General features: G+C 44.4%; 1 protein-coding gene across 1 annotated transcript in view; it reads left to right on the top strand.

Moving 5' to 3' along the window:
- The window catches only part of LOC120058789 (protein kinase C zeta type), a gene marked incomplete at its 5' end in the record, with an annotated part of 75,754 nt that overhangs the window by 35,910 nt on the left and 15,570 nt on the right, over nucleotides 1-24,274 (top strand). Inside the window, 7 exons of the mRNA XM_039007529.1 lie at nucleotides 2,667-2,764; nucleotides 4,457-4,543; nucleotides 8,987-9,122; nucleotides 9,355-9,442; nucleotides 9,664-9,783; nucleotides 12,959-13,038; nucleotides 15,691-15,780. Coding sequence (XP_038863457.1) covers nucleotides 2,667-2,764; nucleotides 4,457-4,543; nucleotides 8,987-9,122; nucleotides 9,355-9,442; nucleotides 9,664-9,783; nucleotides 12,959-13,038; nucleotides 15,691-15,780 — 699 coding nt within the window. The remainder of the gene's footprint in view (nucleotides 1-2,666; nucleotides 2,765-4,456; nucleotides 4,544-8,986; nucleotides 9,123-9,354; nucleotides 9,443-9,663; nucleotides 9,784-12,958; nucleotides 13,039-15,690; nucleotides 15,781-24,274) is intronic.

Here is a 24,274-nt window from a genome sequence, read left to right as displayed (position 1 = left end):
GGAAATTATCTTTAAAAACGGCAAAGATTTCTCTACACCCCACTGCAAAAATGTGCAAAATTGCAGGAAATTAGCTGTAAAACTGCCCAAAAATTATCCATGCCCCATGGTAAATGTGTAGAATTGCAGGGAATTAGCTGTAAAATTGCCAAAAGATGATCCATGACCCATGGTAATATGTGTAGAACTGCAGGGAATTAACATTAAAACCTTCATTTTTCTCTACGCCACTAAATTGTTTTGCCGGTGGGGGGGGGGGGGGTTCCCCTAACCAAATCTCGCTTATGACCCTCAACATTTCTCTTTTGGGTTCCAGACTGTAAAAGAACCCCTGGGTTAAAGAGTTGTTTGAGTAGCTTAGAGTAAGAGCTCTAAGTACAGAAATAAAATAAAGTAAAAAAAATATAAAAGTAACATAATAAAATAACAACGAGGCTATATACAGGGGGTACCGGTACTGAGTCAATGTGCGGGGTTACAGGGTAGTCGAGGTAATTTGTACATGTAGGTAGGGGTGAAGTGACTATGCATAGATAATTAACAACGTGTGTTTATTGTGTGGTCATCTAGGTGGCCGTTGTGTGATTGGAAAATTGTTTATGCAGTGTTTTAGTGTTTCCTGTGTTTCTTTTTACTTCTTCATTTGCCAGAGGAAGAGAAAACAAAAAGGTGCCTCTTTCTCTAACTCGTGTTTCTATTTGTGATTGGTCCCCTTTAGTTTTCCGTTATTCCTACGCGTTAGATTGTCGTCCAGTAGTACTATCAAGCAACGACCTCAAATGAATGTCGTAGCATGTAGACGCTGAAACGTTCCTTCATCTGTGCATTTTCTTTTTTAGATACTTATTCATCCCATATTTTCCATGTATGTCTATGTTCCATTTCTTGTGTTTTATGCCTTCTATTTTATTCATTGGAAGGTAGACAGTTGAAGTCATCAGTAGGGTAACTTCTACCTAAAATGGATCCATGTTCTAGTCGATTTACTCAGTCTTTCCTTCATAAAAGGTAGTTTAATCTAAAGGGTTGATACAGTGTATTCAAACTGTTTCCCCTTTTCCACGTTTTGTTACGTTACAGCCTTATTCTAAATTTGATTAAATAAATAACATTTCTCATCAATCTACACACAATACCCATAATGACAAAGCAAAAATAGGTTTAGATATTTTTGCAAATGTATAAAAAAAAAACAGATACCTTATTTACATAAGTAATCAGATCCTTTGCTATGAGACTCCAAATTGTTTCCAATGATTTTCTGTGAGATGTTTCTACAACTTGATTGGAGTCCATCTGTGGTAAATTCAATTGATTGGACATGATTTGGAAAGATACACACCTGTCTATATAAGGTCCCACACTGCATGTCAGAGCAACAACCAACCCTTGAGGTCAAAGGAATTGTCCGTAGAGCTCAGAGACAGGATTGTGTCGAGGCACAGATCTGAGGAAGGGTACAAAAAATGTCTGCTGTATTTAAGGTCCCCAAGAACACAGTGGTCTCAATCATTCTTAAATGGAAGAAGTTTGGAACCACCAAGACTCATCCTAGAGCTAGCCGCCCGACCAAACTGAGCAATAGGGGGAGAAGGGCCTTAGTCAGGGAGGTGACCAAGAACTCGATGATCACTCTGACAGAGCTCCAGAGTTGCTCTGTGGAGATGGGAGAACCTTCCAGAAAGACAAACATATCTGCAGAACTCCACCAGTTAGGCCTTTATGGTAGAGAGGCTTCGGGACAAGTCTCTGAATATCCTTGAGGGGCCCAGCCGTGGCCCGGACTGGAACCAGAGGGAACATCCCGAGCCTGAAAATAGCTGTGCAGCGACACTCCCCATCCAACCTGACAGAGCATGAGAGGATCTGCGGAGAAGAATGGGAGAAACTCCATAAATACAGGTGTGCCAAGCTTGTAGCGTCATTCCCAAGCAGAATCCAGGCTGTAATCACTGACAAAGTTGTTTCAACAAAGTACTGAGTAAAGGGTCTGAATACTTATGTAAATGTGATGTTTCTTATTTTTAATAAATTTGCTACAATTTCTAAAAACCTGTTTTTGCTTTGTCATTATGGGGTATTGTGTGTAGATTGAGGGGGAAAAAAACTATTGAATCCATTTTAGAATAAGGCTGAAACGTAATAAAATGTGAAAAGTCAAGGGGTCTGAATACTTTCCAAATGCACTGTACCAGGACAGTAGAAATCCATTAGGTAGAATATAGTGGCTTAGATAAAATGTTCTTGTATTGTACTGAGCAATGAGAAATGAAGAAAATGGCTGCTTTGTGTTGTGATGCTCTACTAATTCTTCCTCCGGGGAACTGAGTTGACAGCACAGAGACATGAAAGGCAGAGCAGGTAGTCTGTCTGGCAGAAAGGCAGAGCAGGTAGTCTGTCTGGCAGAAAGGCAGAGCAGGTAGTCTGTCTGGCAGAAAGGCAGAGCAGGTAGTCTGTCTGGCAGAAAGGCAGAGCAGGTAGTCTGTCTGGCAGAAAGGCAGAGCAGGTAGTCTGTCTGGCAGAAAGGCAGAGCAGGTAGTATGTCTGCTATGACAGGATACTGCTACTTTATGAATACAGACAATGGTCGCTAATGTGTCGTCTTTTCATCTCTCTCTCTTTTGCTCCATCCACTCGCTCTCTCCCTCTCACTCCTTCTCCAACAGGACATCGACTGGGTGCAGACAGAGAAGCATGTGTTTGAGCAGGCGTCTACCAATCCGTTTTTAGTGGGCCTTCACTCATGCTTTCAGACAGAGAGCCGGTAAGAGGCAGACAGAGGCTATGTCCCAAATGGTACCCTGTTCCCTATTTAGTGCACTAGTTTAGACCAGAACCCTATGGGCCTTGGGTCAAAAGTAGTGCACTATGTAGGAAATGGGGTGCCAATTGGGACGAAACAAGATACTCAGTACAGGTTCCAACATGTTGCTTTTTACATTGAGAATGTGTTCTAAACACAGGTGGGAAAAGTACTCAATAGTCATACTGTAGTAAAAGTAAAGATACTTGAGTCGTTTTCTATTAAGGTAAAAGTCCCCCAGTAAAATACTACTTGAGTAAAAGTCTAAAAGTATTTGGTTTTAAATATACTTAAGTATCAAAAGTAAATGGAATTGCTAAAATGTAATTAAGTATAAAAAATATAAATAATTTCAACTTCCTAATATTAAGCAAACCAGAGAGCACAATTTACATTTTTATTGACAGATAGCCAGGTGCACACTCCAACACTCAGACATCATTTACAAACGAAGCATGTGTGTTTAGTGAGTCCTCCAGGTCAGAGGCAGGTAGGAATGACCAGGGATGTTCTCTGTTTAGTGAGTCCTCCAGGTCAGAGGCAGGTAGGAATGACCAGGGATGTTCTCTGTTTAGTGAGTCCTCCAGGTCAGAGGCTGGTAGGAATGACCAGGGATGTTCTCTGTTTAGTGAGTCCTCCAGGTCAGAGGCAGGTAGGAATGACCAGGGATGTTCTCTGTTTAGTGAGTCCTCCAGATCAGAGGCAGGTAGGAATGACCAGGGATGTTCTCTGTTTAGTGAGTCCTCCAGGTCAGAGGCAGGTAGGAATGACCAGGGATGTTCTCTTGATAAGTGAGTCCTCCAGGTCAGAGGCAGGTAGGGATGACCAGGGATGTTCTCTTGATAAGTGCGTGAATTGGACAATGTTCCTGTCCAAGCACAGTACTTTTCGGTGTCAGGGAAAATGTAAGGAGTAAAAAGTAACTTATTTCCTTTAGGAATGTAGTGAAGTAAAAGTAAAAGTTGCCAAAAATCTAAATAGTAAAGGAAAGTACAGATTTCCCCAAAAACGACTTAAGTAGTACTTTAAAGTATTTTTTACTTAAGTACTTTACACCACTGGTTCTGAATGACATGCTGTGGCTAAATAAAGGTAACATTTCTCTGTAGCTTTCCCACTGGTCTTGGAACTAGGCAACTTAATCGCTCACCATTAGACCTCTGTTAATTTTCAGTGTGAAGTAAAAAACTATGGAGCTGTGGCTTCTGTGAATAGTGATACATTCAGTGACAGACTTCTCATTGTAACTTTATGTACACTTGTAGTCAATTACTGGTAGGCCATGAGAGTGTTTACCGTCAGACCATGAACCATGACCTGTAAAACCAAACAGAATGTTAAGAGGCATTGGGGACAGTCATTTTTACCCAGGCTTTTTTTTACTGGGGGTTTTTAGAGCAAAAATGATTTTGGGGAAGAAAAAAAATTAACCAATTTCACGAAGACATTGATTGTTACGAAGAACTTAAGCTAAGATAAATTATAATTGAATTGGCATCCGTGCAGCCTCCCCTTGTACAATGACAATACTTGACTATTGTTTGGGAAAATGGCAATCTTGGTACAAGGACCACTTAGGATACGTTCAACCTTCAGACACTCTCCCAAGACAGTTTCCCAATTTCTTCTCCTTCCCTGTTCTTCCGATTCTAGGTTATTTCTCGTGATCGAGTACGTCAACGGAGGGGATCTGATGTTTCATATGCAACGGCAACGGAAACTACCAGAAGAACATGCGAGGTAAACCGACATTCTACTCCAGTTCCTCCGGTACTTCAACAGCATACGGATAGAACCCGTCAATCAACCCTTAAACATGGCTCTCTGCCATTTCCCCTATAAACGTATCCATTTGTTTTGAGGAGGACGAGGCCCTATTAGAATCCCAACATGAAAGGCACATGGGTGAAGTGGATGAAGTTGGTGGTATCACCGTATAGTCAAGTCCCAATCTCTGTCCGTAGCCACCGTCCTCCCTCTCCCTCACTGTCTCTCCCGTCCACTCTCTCCCTCGCTGTCTCTCCCCTACTCCCCTACTGCACAAAGTGAGGGACAAGGAGAGGCCGAGCCATTTCTTGAAATAGCCTCGTTGAAGCTGTACGATGACACACAGGCAGGCAGCCCTCATAATTGGGCTCGTTTGCTTCGTACAGAGAGTGCTGTTCAAGGAGAGTGACAAACTGGCCTGGAACAGAAACAGCCTGTGATTGGTAGATTGTTACTATTTTGGGGCGGCTGGTGCAAAACCACTTTGATTGACTCTCCTGTGCTCTTCTTATTTTTCTTCCGGAGAAAGCTACTCCCCGCTTGACAGTCTGTTAGCGTTTCCGTGGAAGGGCAAGTCAAACCAAATTCTCCTGACGTGCTCTTTTGAAGAAAAAAAACATCATTACATCGGCAAAACATAATTAGCGCTCATAATTCATTGTGCCTGTCTACGTAGTTTCTCTGAGTGCGCTGGTGATAAACTTGGATCAAAGGCAGGATGATTTAGAGAGGCAAGGGCCCCCACTGGCACTCCATCTGTATGCAGTGGGCCACGGCCCCGTCCATGCACAGCGGCATGGTTATCACCGATAATGATGGTACATATTCATGAGGCGTGCTCTGAGAGGTCGCTGGGTTGGTTCCCCTGAGGGGACGGTGGTGGAGCTGTCAGGATGAAGTGCACAACACCGCTCAGTGAGGCTCAGTGAGGCACTTCTCTCTCTCTCTCTCTCTCTCTCTCTCTCTCTCTCTCTCTCTCTCTCTCTCTCTCTCTCTCTCTCTCTCTCTCTCTCTCTCTCTCTCTCTCTCTCTCTCTCTCTCTCTCTCTCTCTCTCTCTCTCTCTCTCTCTCTCTCTCTCTCTCTCTCTCTCTCTCTCTCTCTCTCTCTCGGTGCCCTGTTTCTCTCTCTCTCTCTCTCTCTCTCTCTCTCTCTCTCTCTCTCTCTCTCTCTCTCTCTCTCTCTCTCTCTCTCTCTCTCTCTCTCTCTCTCTCTCTCTCTCTCTCTCTCTCTCTCTCTCTCTCTCTCTCTCTCTCTCTCTCTCTCTCTCTCTCTCTCTCTCTCTCTCTCTCTCTCTCTCTCTCTCTCTCTCTCTCTCTCTCTCTCTCTCTCTCTCTCTCTCTCTCTCTCTCTCTCTCGGTGCCCTGTATCTCTCTCGGTGCCCTGTTTCTCTCTCGGTGCCCTGTTTCTCTCTCGGTGCCCTGTTTCTCTCTCTCCCTGTGCCCTGTATCTCTCTCTCCCTTTCTCTCTCTCTCTCTGTGTGCCCTGTCTCTATCTCTCTCTGTCTGCCTTGTCTCTATCTCTCTCTCTCTGTGCCCTCTCGCTCTCTTGTCTCTCTCTGTCTCTGTGCCCTCTCTCTGTCTCTGTGCCCTCTCTCTCTCTGTCTGTCTCTGTGCTCTCTTTCTCTCGCTCTCTTTCTCTCGCTCTCTTTCTCTGTGCACTTGTTCTCCCGCTCTCCCTCTCGCTCACCCCAATCCACAAAAGTGGAGACAAATTTGACCTGTGGAATTACCATGGAATGTGTTTCAGCAGCAATCTCAGAAAAATCTTCTGCAGTATAATCAACAGCAGACTCATTTTCTCAGTGAAACAATGTCCTGAGTAAATGTCAAATAGGCTTTTTGCCAAAATACTGTTCGATAGACCACGTATACACCCTGCACACATTTATTGACATACAAACAAAACAAAAGATAAGTCTTCTCATGCTTTGTTGATTTAAAAAAAGCTTTTGAATCAATTTGGCACCAGGGTCTGCTATACAAATTGATGGGGGGAAGTATATGACATAATGTCAATGTACACAAACAACAAGTGCGCAATTAAAATTGGCAATAAACACACAGATTTCTTTCCTCAGAGCTGTGGGGTGAAACAGGGATGCAGCTTGAGCCCCACCCTCTTCAACATATACAATATCAATGAATTGGCGAGGGCACTAGAACACTCTGCGCCACCCGACCTCCCCATACTGGACTCGCATAGAGAAGAGTCCCCTCAGCCAACTGGTTCTGGGGCTCTGTTCACAAACAGAACCCACAGAGCCCCAGAACACAAACACATTTCGACCCATCCAAATTATGAGAAGCAAAAAGATAACTAATTGACACACTGGAACGAATCAACCAAGAAACAGCGCACATTGGAGCGCTATTTGGCCCTAAACAGAGAGTACACAGTGTCAGAATACCTGACCACTGTGACTAACCCTAAATTAAGAAAATCCTTGACTATTGTAATGGTTTTGACTTGAGGTTATTGTTTGTAGGGGTGCCAGGTAGGTGGTACCTACCAGAGAAAATATTAATTTCTCCTTTTGGTTTGGGAGGAAATGAGTCCCGTCTGGTCCGTCAAGTCTACACCAATACAAAGGACTCATGTAAAAGTCAGGATGGACATACACTTTTCATAAACCCTTAAAACATTGGAAATAACTTCAAAACAACTGTATTCTTTTGCGTGGGTTGTACTACCAACATAAATGATCACACACATAACAATATAACAAATAATGAGCTCTGGTTCCTCCAGAAATGTCCTGTACCTCGGGCCTAAAGATTCCAGCCCGGTAAAGGAGTTCAGGGAACTCCAGTGACCTTAGTCACGCAATGTTTGTCCGTTCATACAAGTGTAGCGTAAACCCAGTCTCAATCATACAATCAACATATCAACTCTTTTACCACGCAACCCAGAAGAGTATCAAATCTCAGTAAGTCTTCAACTACAACTGACCACATAAATCATCATGGTACACATCACACCAAAACAAATGAAATACCGTATACAAAAAGTTTGTAGTCAGTCGGTCAGTCAGACAATCCAATCCGCCAACAGATCTCCAGCGGAGAAAGGCCACGAAGAAGAACAGAGATGTGTCGTCCAACAGAAGCAAAGAGTGGATCCGATCCTGGGTAAACTAGCTATTAGGCTACAAAGCACACTTTTAAATACAACAAAACAAACGGAATAGAGAAGCTTCGGAACTGAGGGTACACATCCTCATTCGCGTCTCCATCACAACCCCACTTTTGCGTAGCTGAGGCTGGCTATTTAATTGGGAATTAAAGGGGAAGCGCCCTATTGGAAGGAGAAGCACTGAGACGGTTCAGACAAATTCAGGGCCATCACACTATGTACAGACTCAGTGAGCATAGCCTTGCTATTGAGAGAGGCCGCCATAGGCAGACCTGCATCTCGAGAGATGACACACTGCCCACAAAATGAGGTGGAAACTGAGCTGCACTTTCTAACCTTCTGCGAAATGTATGACCATTTTAGAGACACATATTTCCCTCAAATTACACAGTTCCACAAAGAATTTGAAAACAAATGAAACATTGATAAACTCCCATATCTGTTAGGCGAAATAACACAGTGGGCAATCACAGCAGCAAGGGGCCCGTTGCCATGAGAAAAGGGCAACTAGTGGAGCACAAACAACATAGTAAATACAAGCTATATTTGTATGTTTATTTATTTTCCCTTTCATACTTCAACTACTTACACATTGTTACAACATAGCCAATAATATAGCATTTCAAATGTCTATATTCTTTTAACTTTTGTGAGTGATATGTTCACTAATGTTTCCCTTGTTTATTCCCCTGTTGTTTATTGTCTCTTCCATTTGCTTTGGCAATGTAAACATATGTTTCCTATGCCAATAAAGCCCTTTGAATGTAATTGAATTGAGAGAGAGAGAGAGAGAGAGAGCAAAGACAGAGAGAGAGTGAGACGGAGAGAGACAGAGAGAGAGAGAGAGAGCACATAGGGAGCGGGATGGAGAGAGAGAGGGAGAGAGAGAGAGAGAGAGAGAGAGAGAGAGAGAGAGCACATAGGGAGCGGGAGGTAGAGAGATAGGGAGAGAGAGAGAGAGAGAGAGAGGGAGAGAGCCCCCCCCATGGGGAAAAATAAGGCTCTAGTGCACCAGAGAAATCAACACCATGTAACCCACCGTCTCTCCATGCCAAATGTTAGACAGAGAATATAAAAAAATAATCACCTATTCATTAGAAACTACTTCCTGTATAAAAATATACATTCTTCCGTATATGTTGGCTTCAGGATGGTTTCTACGTGGTTGAAGGTCAGAACCAAACTGTACATTTGGACAAACTAAGTCACGAAGTCTGTGGGCTGGGAACTCTCTGAAGAAGGAAAAGCATGTCTGAATGAATCCTTACTTATTTTTTTTTCAGATTCTATGCTGCTGAAATTTGTATCGCTCTGAATTTCCTGCACGAAAATGGAATCATCTACCGAGATTTGAAACTGGACAATGTCCTCTTGGATCACGAGGGACACATCAAGCTCACAGACTACGGGATGTGCAAGGTGAGACACTCAGAACTACTGTACAGTGTACTGTTATAGTACTGCTGAGCTGTTACTGCTGAAGGACTTGTCATTCACTATGTACAACACACGAGGTATCGAAGTCTCACGCTTTTTCTTCTTTTCTCTTTCTTGTCTTTCTCTCGCTCTCTTTCCTACCATCTTTCTCTGTTATCGTCCCTGTATCTCTCCATCTTTAACTCTCTCCTCCTCCATCTCTCTCCTCTATCAGGAGGGCATCAGACCTGGAGACACCACCAGTACATTCTGTGGAACCCCAAACTACATCGGCCCTGAGATCCTCAGAGGGGAAGACTATGGTAGGTCCCTCTCGTCAACAACACACACATGGAGGGAACGGGGAGAACATGAGCTATGGGAATTTGCCTTTGATACTGTTTAACTCATAACAATAACAAAAAAAAACAGGTGAAAAGAATGAACAGATCTCTCTCTCTCATTACCAAACCATTTCTGTCATTACCATACTGTAGCTGAATCTAACCAAGATGGCCGACGGTTGTTTGTCGTCCCTCTCCAGGGTTCAGTGTTGACTGGTGGGCGTTAGGCGTGCTTATGTTTGAGATGATGGCCGGGAGGTCCCCTTTCGACATCATCACCGACAATCCTGACATGAATACCGAGGAGTACCTCTTCCAAGGTGAGAGAGCCCTCTACTACAGTTTGGAGTGGATTCATGACAGCGCTCCTTACCTAATGTCACACAGTGCTTCACTTTGTTAAGTGTGACATCCACTACTACTACTACTAGGCAATATGTAGCACCCACCTGGGTGTTGTATATAGTCTGGCCATGTTGTGTCAAAAACAACACATTCTCTGATCACATTGGCTACTCACTCCTCCACTCAAAGGGCATGATTATTTAGGATAGCAGTACTACATATGTCTTTAAATGTCTTACTATTTATATCTGGAAATGTGTATTTTGGTGCTCCAAACCCCCTCAGACAACACACAAACACACCACACGTCTCTCAATACAGTTCTTATTTATTTATTATGTATTTTGTGTTCAAATCGATAAAGATTTGCACGCAAAAAATAAGTATGAGACATTCGGACAGCTAGAGCAATACCACAGGAGAGCCAATTGCTTCTTGTATGACACATTTGTAGGCTATCAAACGTGTTATGCCATTTAAATCTAATTGATTGAATGGGGATGCCGTTCTGGTTATTTTATTTGTATGTGTTATACTGTACTACAACCCCGCTGGAGCGAACATTCCTCCATACCTCCCCCAGTCTCCACCGTACCCACCCATTGCAGCTTGGGCATGAGCACTGAAACACACGGGCATCTGCCAACCCTTTGGTCTTCCTCACGCCCCCACAGGGCAAGCAGCATGCTCCTGGATGCCACCTCGCTAGCGGAAACCGGCCCCTCTATCCGTAGGGGGTGACCAGCCTTATGTCACCACCCTGACCAGTGCCAACCTCACCCTGGGCAACCCTGGCACACATGCCAACCCCCAGAACCATAGACTGACATACAGAGTGTAGGGTTGGCATGGTGGTATCCAAAGGTCCAGGACAATCAGGTTCTTGCAGTTAGGTTCTAAGCCCGTGAGAGTGTTTGTGTCATGGAACATTTGGTGCCAACCTGGTGGGGGATAGTATTTGGCCAAGCTCTCTCTGTCTGTCTGTCTGTCTGTCTGTCTGTCTGTCTGTCTGTCTGTCTGTCTGTCTGTCTGTCTGTCTGTCTGTCTGTCTGTCTGTCTGTCTGTCTGTCTGTCTGTCTGTCTGTCTGTCTGTCTGTCTGTCTGTCTGTCTGTCTGTCTGTCTGTCTGTCTGTCTGTCTGTCTGTCTGTCTGTCTGTCTGTCTGTCTGTCTGTCTGTCTGTCTGTCTGTCTGTCTGTCTGCCTTTCCATCCATACTATGCTATCTACTATCTACCATACTCTACCGCTCCCCAACCCTTCCTTCTGTTGACCACTAAACACATCACCATCAGTGTTCCTAACCCAGGCCCCGGGCCAAAGCTCCCTCCAGCCCCAGATATTGGCCCCAGAAATTTGCCATTGGCCCCATAAATCTGTCATTGTGCCCTTGAGCAAGCCAGGTAACCTCCCACAACAACAGCTCCCCGGGCACCCAATGTGGCCCCAGAAATCTGCCATTGTGCCCTTGAGCAAGCCAGGTAACCCCCGACAACAACAGCTACCCGGGCACCCAATGTGGCCCCAGAAATCTGCCATTGTGCCCTTGAGCAAGGCAGGTAACCCCCCACAACAGCTCCCCTGGTGCCCAATGTGGCCCCAGAAATCTGCCATTGTGCCCTTGAGCAAGGCAGGTAACCCCCCACAACAGCTCCCCCGGTGCACAATGTGGCAGCCCCTCGCACTTATCCGTTTCAGAGGGGTTGGGTTAATAGCAGAAGTCAAGTTTTGATTAGACAATAAAAATACATGTAAATGTAATCATTTACCCTAACACCGGGGTGCCAACACCATTACAAATGGCACTTCCCTATCTAGTGCACTACTTTTGACCAGGACTCTGGTCAAAAGTAGTGCACTAGATATGGACTAGGGTGCCATTTGGTACACAGACAGAGACTGATCCAGTTAACATTTCATTAGGACTCAGCGTAAACAAACAGATCAGAGAGGGCTGGCCCGGGCATTTAGGAAGAAGAGGAGGATAAACAACTCTCTACTCTTCCATCTGTAATCTGTTCATCAGAAAGCCAGGGAAGTTAAACTGCTTTGCGTCTGCCTTGTCTGCTCCTAGACATGTTAAGGTTTGTTATGACTGTGAGGGGGGGGGGGGGGGGGGGGGGTTTAGGTCAATCAAGGATTTACTTGACCCCACAGAGAATGCATCTAAATAATCTCTCCTTTCTCCTGAAGTGTACACTTGTACACTTCTCTTTATGGCTTTAAGAAACTCCATGTAGGCCAGGCCTACACCAATCCCATTAAATAGGTTTTATATGTGGGTAGGAATGAACATGTGCACAGCTCAGGAGGAAGGAGAGATTATAGGGACGTACCCAGAGTGTCAGTGGCTCCAACTAACCAACAAGGTCAGCTGTTACACAATACCACTAAACTGTTTTCCACTGTGGAAAACAGAACTTGCTGTCCTTCAGTGGTGTGTTGAGCATGTGTGCCGCTTGTCTCAAGGCAGCACGTGACTGAAGCAGTCGCAGAGCAGAGCACCCTCCTCCTCCCCCTTTCCACCCCCTCGCTCCTACGCAGCAGACACAGGCACCCACGGGCACCCACGGGCAGGCCAGATGGTGAATCACCAATTGTTTGCCTCCCTCCCTCTGCAGGATTGTCCTCCCTCTCTCTGTCTCATACATTCTCTCTCTCTCTCTCTCTCTCTCTCTCTCTCTCTCTCTCTCTCTCTCTCTCTCTCTCTCTCTCTCTCTTCCTCTTCCTCTCTCTCTTCCTCTTCCTCTCTGTCTCATACATTCTCTCTCTCTCTCTCTCTCTCTCTCTCTTCCTCTCTCTCTCTCTCTTCCTCTTCCTCTCTCTCTTCCTCTTCCTCTCTGTCTCATACATTCTCTCTCTCTCTCTCTCTCTTCCTCTTCCTCTCTCTCTCTTCCTCTTCCTCTCTCTCTCTCTCTCTCTTCCTCTTCCTCTCTGTCTCATACATTCTCTCTCTCTCTCTCTCTCTCTCTTCCTCTTCCTCTTCCTCTCTCTCGCTCTCTCTCTTCCTCTTCCTCTCTTCCTCTTCCTCTCTGTCTCATACATTCTCTCTCTCTCTCTCTCTCTCTCTCTTCCTCTCTCTCTCTCTCTCTCTTCCTCTTCCTCTCTCTCTCTCTTTCACGTACATTCTCTCTCTCTGTCTTCTCCACACAGTTATTCTGGAAAAAACGATTCGCATCCCAAGGTCCCTGTCGGTAAAGGCTGCCAGCGTGCTGAAGGGCTTTTTAAACAAGGTGAGAGAAGAACACCGTAGTGTTCACCAAGTGCGTCCAATAAAGCGTCTCCCTCCCCCTCAGTGAAAACAGCGTGTGAAGAACCGTGTTCAAGACACCATTAGGACAGCACCATGACAGCCACTCTGTGAAGGCCACAGCCATTTGGCTGAGAGACAGAGTGTGTGTGTGTGTGTGTATGGATGTTTTTACGTGTGTATACAGTGCCTTCAAGAAAGTATTCACACCCCTTGACTTCTTCCACATTTTGTTGTGTTACAGCTTGAATTTAAGATAGATTACATTTAGATTTTGTGTCTGATCTACACACAATATCCCATAATGTCATTTTGTGTAGATCGTTGACAAAAACAATCTAATTAAAACCATTTTAATCCCACTTTGTAACACAACGAAATGTTGAAAAAGTCAAGGAGTGTGAATACTTTCTTAAAGGCACTGTGTGTGTGTGTGTGTGTATACGTATGTGTGTGTGTGTGTGTGCGTGTGTACGTATGTGTGTGTGTGTGTGTGTGTGTGTGTGTGTACGTATGTGTGTGTGTGTGTGTGTGCGCGTGTGTACATGCGGCCACGTGTGTGTGTTGCTCATAGTGTTTCTACGTGTTTGAGTGTATCATCCCTGATATACATGGCTATGGTAAGACACTATAGTGGGGGAGTGAATGGTCTTGGGTCTCACCCTTAGGCTGATATAAAACAGGTCAATTTAACCTTTGCCAGTTAGTATTACAATTATTGTACTGATGAAAATACCACATCCCCACTGTTGGGAGTCAGCAGGTGGGTGGTGGTTTGTCCAAATGACATATGTAGAGGGGCTGATGAAATAGACTGGGGGGGGGGGGGGGGGGGGGGGGGGTAGCTAATACAGTGGGGAGAAAAAGTATCTGAACCGTTTAGAATTACCTTCTGCATAAATTGGTCATAATATTTTATCGGATCACAACAATAGACAAATACAGTCTGCTTAAACTAATAACACACAAACAACTATAATTTTTCATGTCTTTATTGAACACACCGTGTAAACATTCACAGTGCAGGTTGGAAAAAGTATGTGAACCCTTGGATTTAGTAACTGGTTGACCCTCCTTTGGCAGCAATAACCTCAACCAAATGCTTTCTGTAGTTGCAGATCAGACCTGCACAACGGTCAGGAGGAATTTTGGACCATTCCTCTTTACAAAACTGTTTCAGTTCCACAATATTCTTGGGATGTCTGGTGTGAACCATTCTTTTGAGGTCATTCCACAGCATCTCAATCGGGTTGAGGTCAGGACTGACTGGGCCACTCCAGAAGGCGTATTTTCTTCTGTTCAAGCCATTCTGTTGTTGATTTACTTCTCTGTTTTGGGTTGTTGTCCTGTTGGATCACCTAACTTCTGTTGAGTTTCAATTTACCGACTGCTAGCCTTACATTCTCCTGCAAAATGTTTTGATAAACTTGGGAATTCATTTTTCCGTCGATGATAGCAAGCTGTCCAGGCCCTGAGGCAGCTCCAAACCATGATGCTCCCTCCACCATACTTTACAGTGGGAATGAGGTTTTGATGTTGGTGTGCTGTGCCTTTTTTTCTCCACACATAGTGTTGTGTGTTCCTTCCAAACAACACACCTTTAGTTTCATCTGTCCACAGAATATTTTGCCAGTAGCGCTGTGGAACATCCAGGTGCTCTTTTGCGAACTTCAGACATGCAGCAATGTTCTTTTTGGACAGCAGTGGCTTCTTCCGTGGTGTCCTCCCATAAACACCATTCTTGTTTAGTGTTTTACGTATTGTAGACTCGTCAACAGAGATGTTAGCATCTTCCAGAGATTTCTGTAAGCCTTTAGCTGACACTCTAGGATTCTTCTTAACCTCATTGAGAATTCTGCGCTGTGCTCTTGCAGTCACCTTTGCAGGACGGCCACTCCTAGGGAGAGTAGCAACAGTGCTGAAATTTCTCCATTTATAGACAATTTGTCTTACCGTGGACTTTTAGAGGTACTTTTGTAACACTTTCCAGCTTCATGCAAGGCAACAATTCTTAATCTTAGGTCTTCTGAGATCTCTTTAGTTCGAGGTATGGTTCACTTCAGGCAGTGCTTCTTGTGAATAGCAAACTCAAATTTTGATTTTTTTTATTGGGCAGGGCAGCTCTAACCAACATCTCCAATCTCGTCTCGTTGATTTGACCCCAGGTTAGTTGACTCCTGACTCCAATTAGCTTTTGGAGAAGTCATTAGCCTTGGGGTTCACATACCTTCTCCAACCTACACTGTGAATGTTTAAATAATGTAATCAATATAGACAATAAAAATACAATAATTTGTGCGTTATTAGTTTAAGCACACTGTGTTTGTCTATTGTTGTGGCTTAGATGAAGATCAGATCACATTTTATGTCAAATTTATGCAGAAATCCAGGTGATTCCAAAGGGTTCATATAATTTTACATCTCTACATTATACCAAGATCACATTGCTGTAAATTGCTGTAATTGATGTGATAAGCCAACACCGTGCTTCTTTCTGCCTCTGCACTGCTTGCTCTTTGGGGTTTTAGGCTGGGTATCTGTAAACCGCTTTGTGACAATTGCTTCTGTTAAAATCGGTTTATATTTCATTGAGCACACAAACTCTTGATTCTACTAATTTCTCTCCACCTAACAGGACCCCAAAGAGCGTCTGGGTTGCCAGGTCCAAACGGGCTTCGCTGACATCAAGTCGCACACGTTTTTCCGCAGTATAGACTGGGACCAGGTAAGCCTCCAATCATATCCACTTAAACAGCGTAGAAGAATAAATGTGAATAAACCCATCTTGGTCGGTCAGTATCACCTGTGGGAACCCATCTTGGTCGGTCAGTATCACCTGTGGGAACCCATCTTGATCGGTCCGTATCACCTGTGGGAACCCATCTTGGTCGGTCAGTATCACCTGTGGGAACCCATCTTGGTCGGTCAGTATCACCTGTGGGAACCCATCTTGATCGGTCAGTATCACCTGTGGGAACCCATCTTGGTCGGTCAGTATCACCTGTGGGAACCCATCTTGGTCGGTCAGTATCACCTGTGGGAACCCATCTTGATCGGTCAGTATCACCTGTGGGAACCCATCTTGGTCGGTCAGTATCACCTGTGGGAACCCATCTTGATCGGTCAGTATCACCTGTGGGAACCCATCTTGATCGGTCAGTATCACCTGTGGGAACCCATCTTGGTCGGTCAGTATCACCTGTGGGAACCCATCTTGATTGGTCAGACACTCAGTATCACCTGTGGGAACCCATCTTGGTCGGTCAGTATCACCTGTGGGAACCCATCTTGATCGGTCAGTATCACCTGTGGGAACCCATCTTGATTGGTCAGACACTCAGTATCACCTGTGGGAACCCATCTTGATCGGTCAGTATCACCTGTGGGAACCCATCTTGATCGGTCAGTATCACCTGTGGGAACCCATCTTGGTCGGTCAGTATCACCTGTGGGAACCCATCTTAATCGGTCAGTATCACCTGTGGGAACCCATCTTAATCGGTCAGTATCACCTGTGGGAACCCATCTTGGTCGGTCAGTATCACCTGTGGGAACCCATCTTGATCGGTCAGTATCACCTGTGGGAACCCATCTTGATCGGTCAGTATCACCTGTGGGAACCCATCTTGGTCGGTCAGTATCACCCTTGGGAACCCATCTTGGTCGGTCAGTATCACCTGTGGGAACCCATCTTGGTCGGTCAGTATCACCTGTGGGAACCCATCTTGATCGGTCAGTATCACCCGTGGGAACCCATCTTGGTCGGTCAGTATCACCCGTGGGAACCCATCTTGGTCGGTCAGTATCACCCGTGGGAACCCATCTTGGTCGGTCAGTATCACCTGTGGGAACCCATCTTGATTGGTCAGACACTCAGTATCACCCGTGGGAACCCATCTTGATCGGTCAGACACTCAGTATCACCCGTGGGAACCCATCTTGGTCGGTCAGACACTCAGTATCACCCGTGGGAACCCATCTTGGTCGGTCAGACGGTCAGCATGTTACTTTAATTCCCATTATGTCTATTTTGCATTACGTCATGCTGCAATGATGCTGCAATGATGCTAGAATGATGCTGTAATGATGGGTACGCTATCCTTTACATCAGCAATATCTCATGAAAATGGTACCAAAAATACTTGCATGCTGACTGCAGGAAAGTTCAACAGAGCTGTTGCCAGAGAATTTAATGTTCATTTCTCTACCGTAAGCCGCTTCCAACATCGTTTTAGAGAATTTGGCAGTACGTCCAATCGGTCTCACAACCGCAGGTCACGTGTAACCACGCCAGCCCAGGTCCTCCACATCTGGGCCTAACTCCCCAGTGGGTGGGCCTGGCTCCCAAGTGGGTGGGCCTATGCCCTCTCAGGCCCACCCATGGCTGCGCCCCTGCCCAGTCATGTGAAATCCATAGATTAGGGCCTAATGAGTTTATTTAAATTGACTGATTTCTCAGTAAACTGTAACTCAGTCAAATCGTTGAAATTGTTGCATGTTGCATTTATATTTTTGTTCAGTATTGAGCGGTTGAAACAATATTTACTCTTATTGCTAATGGTTAGTTACAGCTCAAGGCATTTTCGATGGCCTGACTTTGTTAACTTCGACAACTAGGAAGTTTCCCGTCAGATTCCTTCCAAGTCATTTCCCTCAGCAATCAGCCCAATGTAATTAGTGTATTTACTAGTTAACTAGTTAACTAGTTAACCAGGGCCCCTTAGGGAGCTAAATGAACGGAACACTCAGAGAAACAGGGTGTCAGACCACTGCTGTGTAGAACACATTGACTGCTTCCTCTTTGTAGGACCACCACAAAGTTCATTCTAAATGACCAACATGCACCGTTCAACAGCAACTCTGTGTGTGTGTGTGTGTGTGTGTGTGTGTGTGTGTGTGTGTGTGTGTGTGTGTGTGTGTGTGTGTGTGTGTGTGTGTGTGTTGAGGGGAGGTTGTTTAATTGATTTGAAAGCATCATGGAAGTAGGAGTGAGGTCAATGTTTAGCGGCTTCCGTATGTCTTCAGTAATTACAGTGAGGTACCAAAAGTATTAGGACAGGGACACCTTTGTTGTTGTTTTGTCTCTGTACTCCAGCACTTAGGATTGGAAATCATACAATGACTATGAGGTCAAAGTGCAGACGGTCAGCTTTAATTTGAGTGCATTTTCAAAGTTACAGATGCATAAATATAATTTCCCTCGAAAAATGCTAACCTCCCCTGTTATTGGTAATGGTGAGAGGTTAGCATGTCTTGGGGCTTTGATATAAAATGCTAACCTCCCCTGTTATTGGTAATGGTGAGAGGTTAGCATGCCTTGGGGGTATGATATAAAATGCTAACCTCCCCTGTTATTGGTAATGGTGAGAGGTTAGCATGTCTTGGGGGTATGATATAAAATGCTAACCTCCCCTGTTATTGGTAATGGTGAGAGGTTAGCATGCCTTGGGGGTATGATATAAAATGCTAACCTCCCCTGTTATTGGTAATGGTGAGAGGTTAGCATGTCTTGGGGGAATGATATAAAATGCTAACCTCCCCTGTTATTGGTAATGGTGAGAGGTTAGCATGTCTTGGGGGAATGATATAAAATGCTAACCTCCCCTGTTATTGGTAATGGTGAGAGGCTAGCATGTCTTGGGGGAATGATATAAAATGCTAACCTCCCCTGTTATTGGTAATGGTGAGAGGTTAGCATGTCTTGGGGGAATGATATTTGACCCTCTGTAACTTTCTCACTCATCATTATTCACGATTCATTCAAGAGTATCCGTAATCATAGTAGCATACACATTAATGTAGACATGTTTAAAAACATATTCTATACTTATTTACAATAAAAATGACACAATACATTATATACCATTAATTTCTATTAGGCACAAAATAAACTGAAACACAACCGAAACAAACTTCAAATTAATCCAACAAGTTTGTAGAGTCACAAGCTTGATGTAATCATTGCGTTTCAAGGATTCCCTGAAATGGGGGGGACTATGTATAAAAAGTGCTAGAATTTCTAAACAGTTCACTTCATAGTAATTATATCATTTCAAATCCTAAGCGCTGGAGTACAGAGCCCCCCCCCCCCCAAAACAAAAAATAATGTCACTGTCCAACTATTTGCTCATACACAGTGACCTGGACAGGATTCAGTGTTTCAGCACATTATTCGTTTCTAGTCAGTCTATCCTGTATATTCAACACAAATGACAGGAAATGCCTTGTTCACAGCCGTACCTCCTTTTCTGTGACATGCTTTTGGCAATATCAGTTGTCAATAGAATATGTTAGTCAACAGCATCTCATGAGGTCATGTTTAAGACTTTGTAACAATGGATATTATTACGTTAAAAAAACATTCTCAGGAAAAGCAGTAGAACTAGATTTATAGCCAACTGGTCTCTGTTACGATCATGTTTAGATGAGACCAAGACATCATGGGAAAGACGTTATCTTCTGGTTGTTATCTGGTCAGATTACAATTATTTCGAGTTTCTAAAAAAACGTTGACAAACATCTTTATACAAACAGTAAAAACAACCTGATCAAGCATATAAAAGATGATATAATGGCATCACTGTAACATGTTTTGTCTGCTGGTTTAGTCACTTCTACCTCCTGACTACGACCAGCCATTGTAAGAATATTCTAAGATAAATACACAACGCAGAGGACTAAAGGTCAAGAGGGAATTAACAATCAATGGAAATAGTTGTTTTTCAGTTCAACATCTGTTTAGAATCTGTGGAGGTGTTCCAGTCTGGGACTCATAGTTACATGTGGCAAGTTCTCATTGGTCCAAATTGTCTATACATTGATCCTGCAACGGAATACTTGGTATTTGGCCATTGGCCCAATTTTACTGCAAGAAATTCTAATTGGTCAGCTACAGGCTAGGCTTGGGTATAAACGACATCCTGTCTCTTTGTTCAGTGGAGAAAACACTGAGGACAGGGGAGAATAAACATTGACCATCTACTTTCCAGCATAAAAACTATGATTTGTTCTCTTTGAATAAATATATTTTTCTCCACGTGATTTGTTTTTTGAGGTCTGTGTTATTGAAGAATAAATTAAACTGCTAAGACCAATCAGATACACTCTGCAAAGGTGGATTGCCTTATGGGTAGATATGAGGGAACATCTTAATGGAATGAAGTGCAGCCCATGTCCATAACATAAGTGTCCCTGCTCAGTGCCAAGCTGAGCACTGTAACGTCAGAGGCGACGCCAGCCTATCCTGTGGGAGGATCAGAACCCAGTAACCAGCTGCAGTATCGTGGCTCTTACCAGAGATACAGTGGAGCATCATAACCCCCTGCAAGATGATTAGAGGCAGGCAGTGATTAGATAACTGGTCGAGACAGACAAACAGATACCCTGATGTGATTTCTCTTTCCTACATAGACTAAAGTCTACAGTGGAACACAACGTCCATGCCCCAAAATAATGATGTCAAAGATACAAAGCCGTGGGTAAGCCTCTCTTGGCCCATAGTAGGCTTTGGTGATATACCTTTTATACCGTTTATACCGTGGTATTTCTGAATACAGAAGGTATGATTTTCATTTGATTTTATTTGGGGGGATGGGGGCCCCCCGCCATTCCCCCAAATAAAATCGAATGATTTTATGGGTGCTCCCCAGCAAACATGCTATGCCACTGCTTATAACTATAAGTTAAGTATAACTATAAGAAATCTAAGATGTGTCAAATAAATAATATCCAGGTCAGGGCTCCAACTATGCTTTTGGTTTGCTAGCTACAGTTGAAGTCGGAAGTTTACATACACTTAGGTTGGAGTCATTAAAACTCATTTTTCAACCACTCCACACATTTCTTGTTAACAAACTATAGTTTTGGCAAGTTGGTTAGGACATCTACTTTGTGCATGACACAAGTAATTTTTCCAACAATTGTTTACAGACAGATTATTTCACTTATAATTCACTGTATCACAATTCCAGTGGGTCAGAAGTTTACATACACTAAGTTGACTGTGTCGTTAAACAGGTTGGAAAATTCCAGAAAATTATGTCATTGCTTTAGGAACTTCTGATAGGCTAATTGACATCATTTGAGACAATTGGAGGTCTACTTGTGGATGTATTTCAAGGCCTACCTCAGTGCATCTTTGCTTGACATCATGGGAAAATCAGAAGAAATCAGCCTGATTCATCCTTGGGAGCAATTTCCAAACGCCTGAAGGTACCACGTTCATCTGTACAAACAATAGTACGCAAGTATAAACACCATGGGACCACGCAGCCGTCATACCACTCAGGAAGGAGACGCATTCTGTCTCCTAGAGATGAACGTACTTTGGTGTGAAAAGTGTAAATCAATCCCAGAACAACAGCAAAGGACCTTGTGAAGATGCTGGAGGAAACAGGTACAAAAGTATCTATATCCACAGTAAAACGAGTCCTATATCGACATAACCTGAAAGGCCGCTCAGCAAGGAAGAAGCCACTGCTCCAAAACCGCCATAAAAAAGCCAGACTACGGTTTGTAACTGCACATGGGGACAAAGATCGTACTTTTGGAGAAATTTCTTCTGGTCTGATGAAACAAAAATAGAACTGTTTGGCCATAATGACCATCGTTATGTTTGGAGGAAAAAGGGGGAGGCTTGCAAGCCGAAGAACACCATCCCAACCGTGAAGCACGGGGGTGGCAGCATCATGTTGTGGGGGTGCTTTGCTGCAGGAGGGACTGGTGCACTTCAGAAAATAGATGGCATCATAAGGGAGGAAAATTATGTGGATATATTGAAGCAACATCTCAAGACATCAGTCAGGAAGTTAAAGCTTGGTCGCAAAAACCATATCAATATGAATCACAACACAGGCTCCTAAGGGAGCGCCGGCTTTCCCTCTGAAGCAGTGACACCTTTGAATATCATTTACCTCATGCTCTTTTATTTTTTGTTGTGTGTTTTAACCCACCTTCCTGCCAGAGAGAGAGAGACAGCTATCAACTTGATGCATTTTATTTGCAGATGTTGAGAGGTAAGACATGTTCTTCAGTCACAATAGTGTCTTAGCGTTTGCCGTCACATGTTGCCATCTAGAAACAAGATTGCAGACCGTTCTAGAGTGTAGCACCAGAGAGAGTGGTTCAGAATGCAGACTGTTCCAGAGTGTAGCACCAGAGAGAATGGTTCAGAATGTAGACTGTTCTAGAGTGTAGCACCAGAGAGAATGGTTCAGAATGCAGACTGTTCCAGAGTGTAGCACCAGAGAGAGTGGTTCAGAATGCAGACTGTTCTAGAGTGTAACACCAGAGAGAGTGGTTCAGAATGCAGACTGTTCTAGAGTGTAACACCAGAGAGTGGTTCAGAATGCAGACTGTTCTAGAGTGTAGCACCAGAGAGTGGTTCTGAATGCAGACTGTTCCAGAGTGTAGCACCAGAGAGTGGTTCAGAATGTAGACTATTCCAGTTTAGCCCCAGAGAGGGATTCAGAATGCAGACTGATCCAGGGTGTCGCAACAGAGAGTGGTTCAGAATGCAGACTGTTCTAGAGTGTAGTACCAGAGAGAGTGGTTCCGAATGCAGACTGTTCCAGAGTGTAGCACCCGAGAGAGTGGTTCTGAATGCAGACTGTTCAGAGTGTAGCACCAGAGAGTGGTTCAGAATGCAGACTGTTCCAGAGTGTAGTGCCAGAGAGTGGTTCAGAATGCAGACTGTTCCAGAGTGTAGTGCCAGAGATTGGTTCAGAATGCAGACTGTTCAGAGTGTAGCACCCGAGAGAGTGGTTCAGAATGCAGACTGTTCAGAGTGTAGTACCAGAGAGTGGTTCAGAATGCAGACTGTTCCTGGGTGTAGTACCAGAGAGTGGTTCAGAATGCAGACTGTTCCAGAGTGTAGTACCAGAGAGAGTGGTTCAGAATGCAGACTGTTCCAGAGTGTAGCACCAGAGAGAGTGGTTCAGAATGCAGACTGTTCCAGAGTGTAGCACCCGAGAGAGTGGTTCTGAATGCAGACTGTTCAGAGTGTAGCACCAGAGAGAGTGGTTCAGAATGCAGACTGTTCCAGAGTGTAGCACCAGAGAGAGTGGTTCTGAATGCAGACTGTTCAGAGTGTAGCACCAGAGAGTGGTTCAGAATGCAGACTGTTCCAGAGTGTAGCACCAGAGAGAGTGGTTCTGAATGCAGACTGTTCAGAGTGTAGCACCAGAGAGTGGTTCAGAATGCAGACTGTTCAGAGTGTAGCACCAGAGAGAGTGGTTCAGAATGCAGACTGTTCAGAGTGTAGCACCAGAGAGAGTGGTTCAGAATGCAGACTGATCCTGAGTGTAGCACCAGAGAGTGGTTCAAAATGCAGACTGATCCAGAGTGTAGCACCAGAGAGTGGTTCAGAATGCAGACTGATCCTGAGTGTAGCACCAGAGAGTGGTTCAGAATGCAGACTGTTCTAGAGTGTAGCACCAGAGAGAGTGGTTCAAAATGCAGACTGATCCAGAGTGTAGCACCAGAGAGTGGTTCAGAATGCAGACTGATCCAGAGTGTAGCACCAGAGAGAGTGGTTCAGAATGCAGACTGATCCAGAGTGTAGCACCAGAGAGAGTGGTTCAGAATGCAGACTGATCCAGAGTGTAGCACCAGAGAGAGTAGTTCAGAATGCAGACTGTTCTAGAGTGTAGCACCAGAGAGAGTGGTTCAGAATGCAGACTGATCCAGAGTGTAGCACCAGAGAGTGGTTCAGAATGCAGACTGATCCAGAGTGTAGCACCAGAGAGAGTGGTTCAGAATGCAGACTGATCCAGAGTGTAGCACCAGAGAGAGTGGTTCAGAATGCAGACTGATCCAGAGTGTAGCACCAGAGAGAGTGGTTCAGAATGCAGACTGATCCAGAGTGTAGCACCAGAGAGAGTGGTTCAGAATGCAGACTGTTCAGAGTGTAGCACCAGAAAGTGGTTCAGAATGCAGACTGTTCAGAGTGTAGCACCAGAGAGAGTGGTTCAGAATAAAGACTGTTCCAGAGTGTAGCACCAGAGAGAGTGGTTCAGAATGCAGACTGTTCAGAGTGTAGCACCAGAGAGAGTGGTTCAGAATGCAGACTGTTCAGAGTGTAGCACCAGAGAGAGTGGTTCAGAATGCAGACTGTTCCAGAGTGTAGCACCAGAGAATGGTTCAGAATGCAGACTGTTCAGAGTGTAGCACCAGAGAGAGTGGTTCAGAATGCAGACTGTTCCAGAGTGTAGCACCAGAGA

This window comes from Salvelinus namaycush, chromosome 14 (assembly GCF_016432855.1).
Source record: "Salvelinus namaycush isolate Seneca chromosome 14, SaNama_1.0, whole genome shotgun sequence".
Taxonomy (NCBI): domain Eukaryota; kingdom Metazoa; phylum Chordata; class Actinopteri; order Salmoniformes; family Salmonidae; genus Salvelinus; species Salvelinus namaycush.
This window is presented reverse-complemented; position numbering and strand designations above follow the sequence as displayed.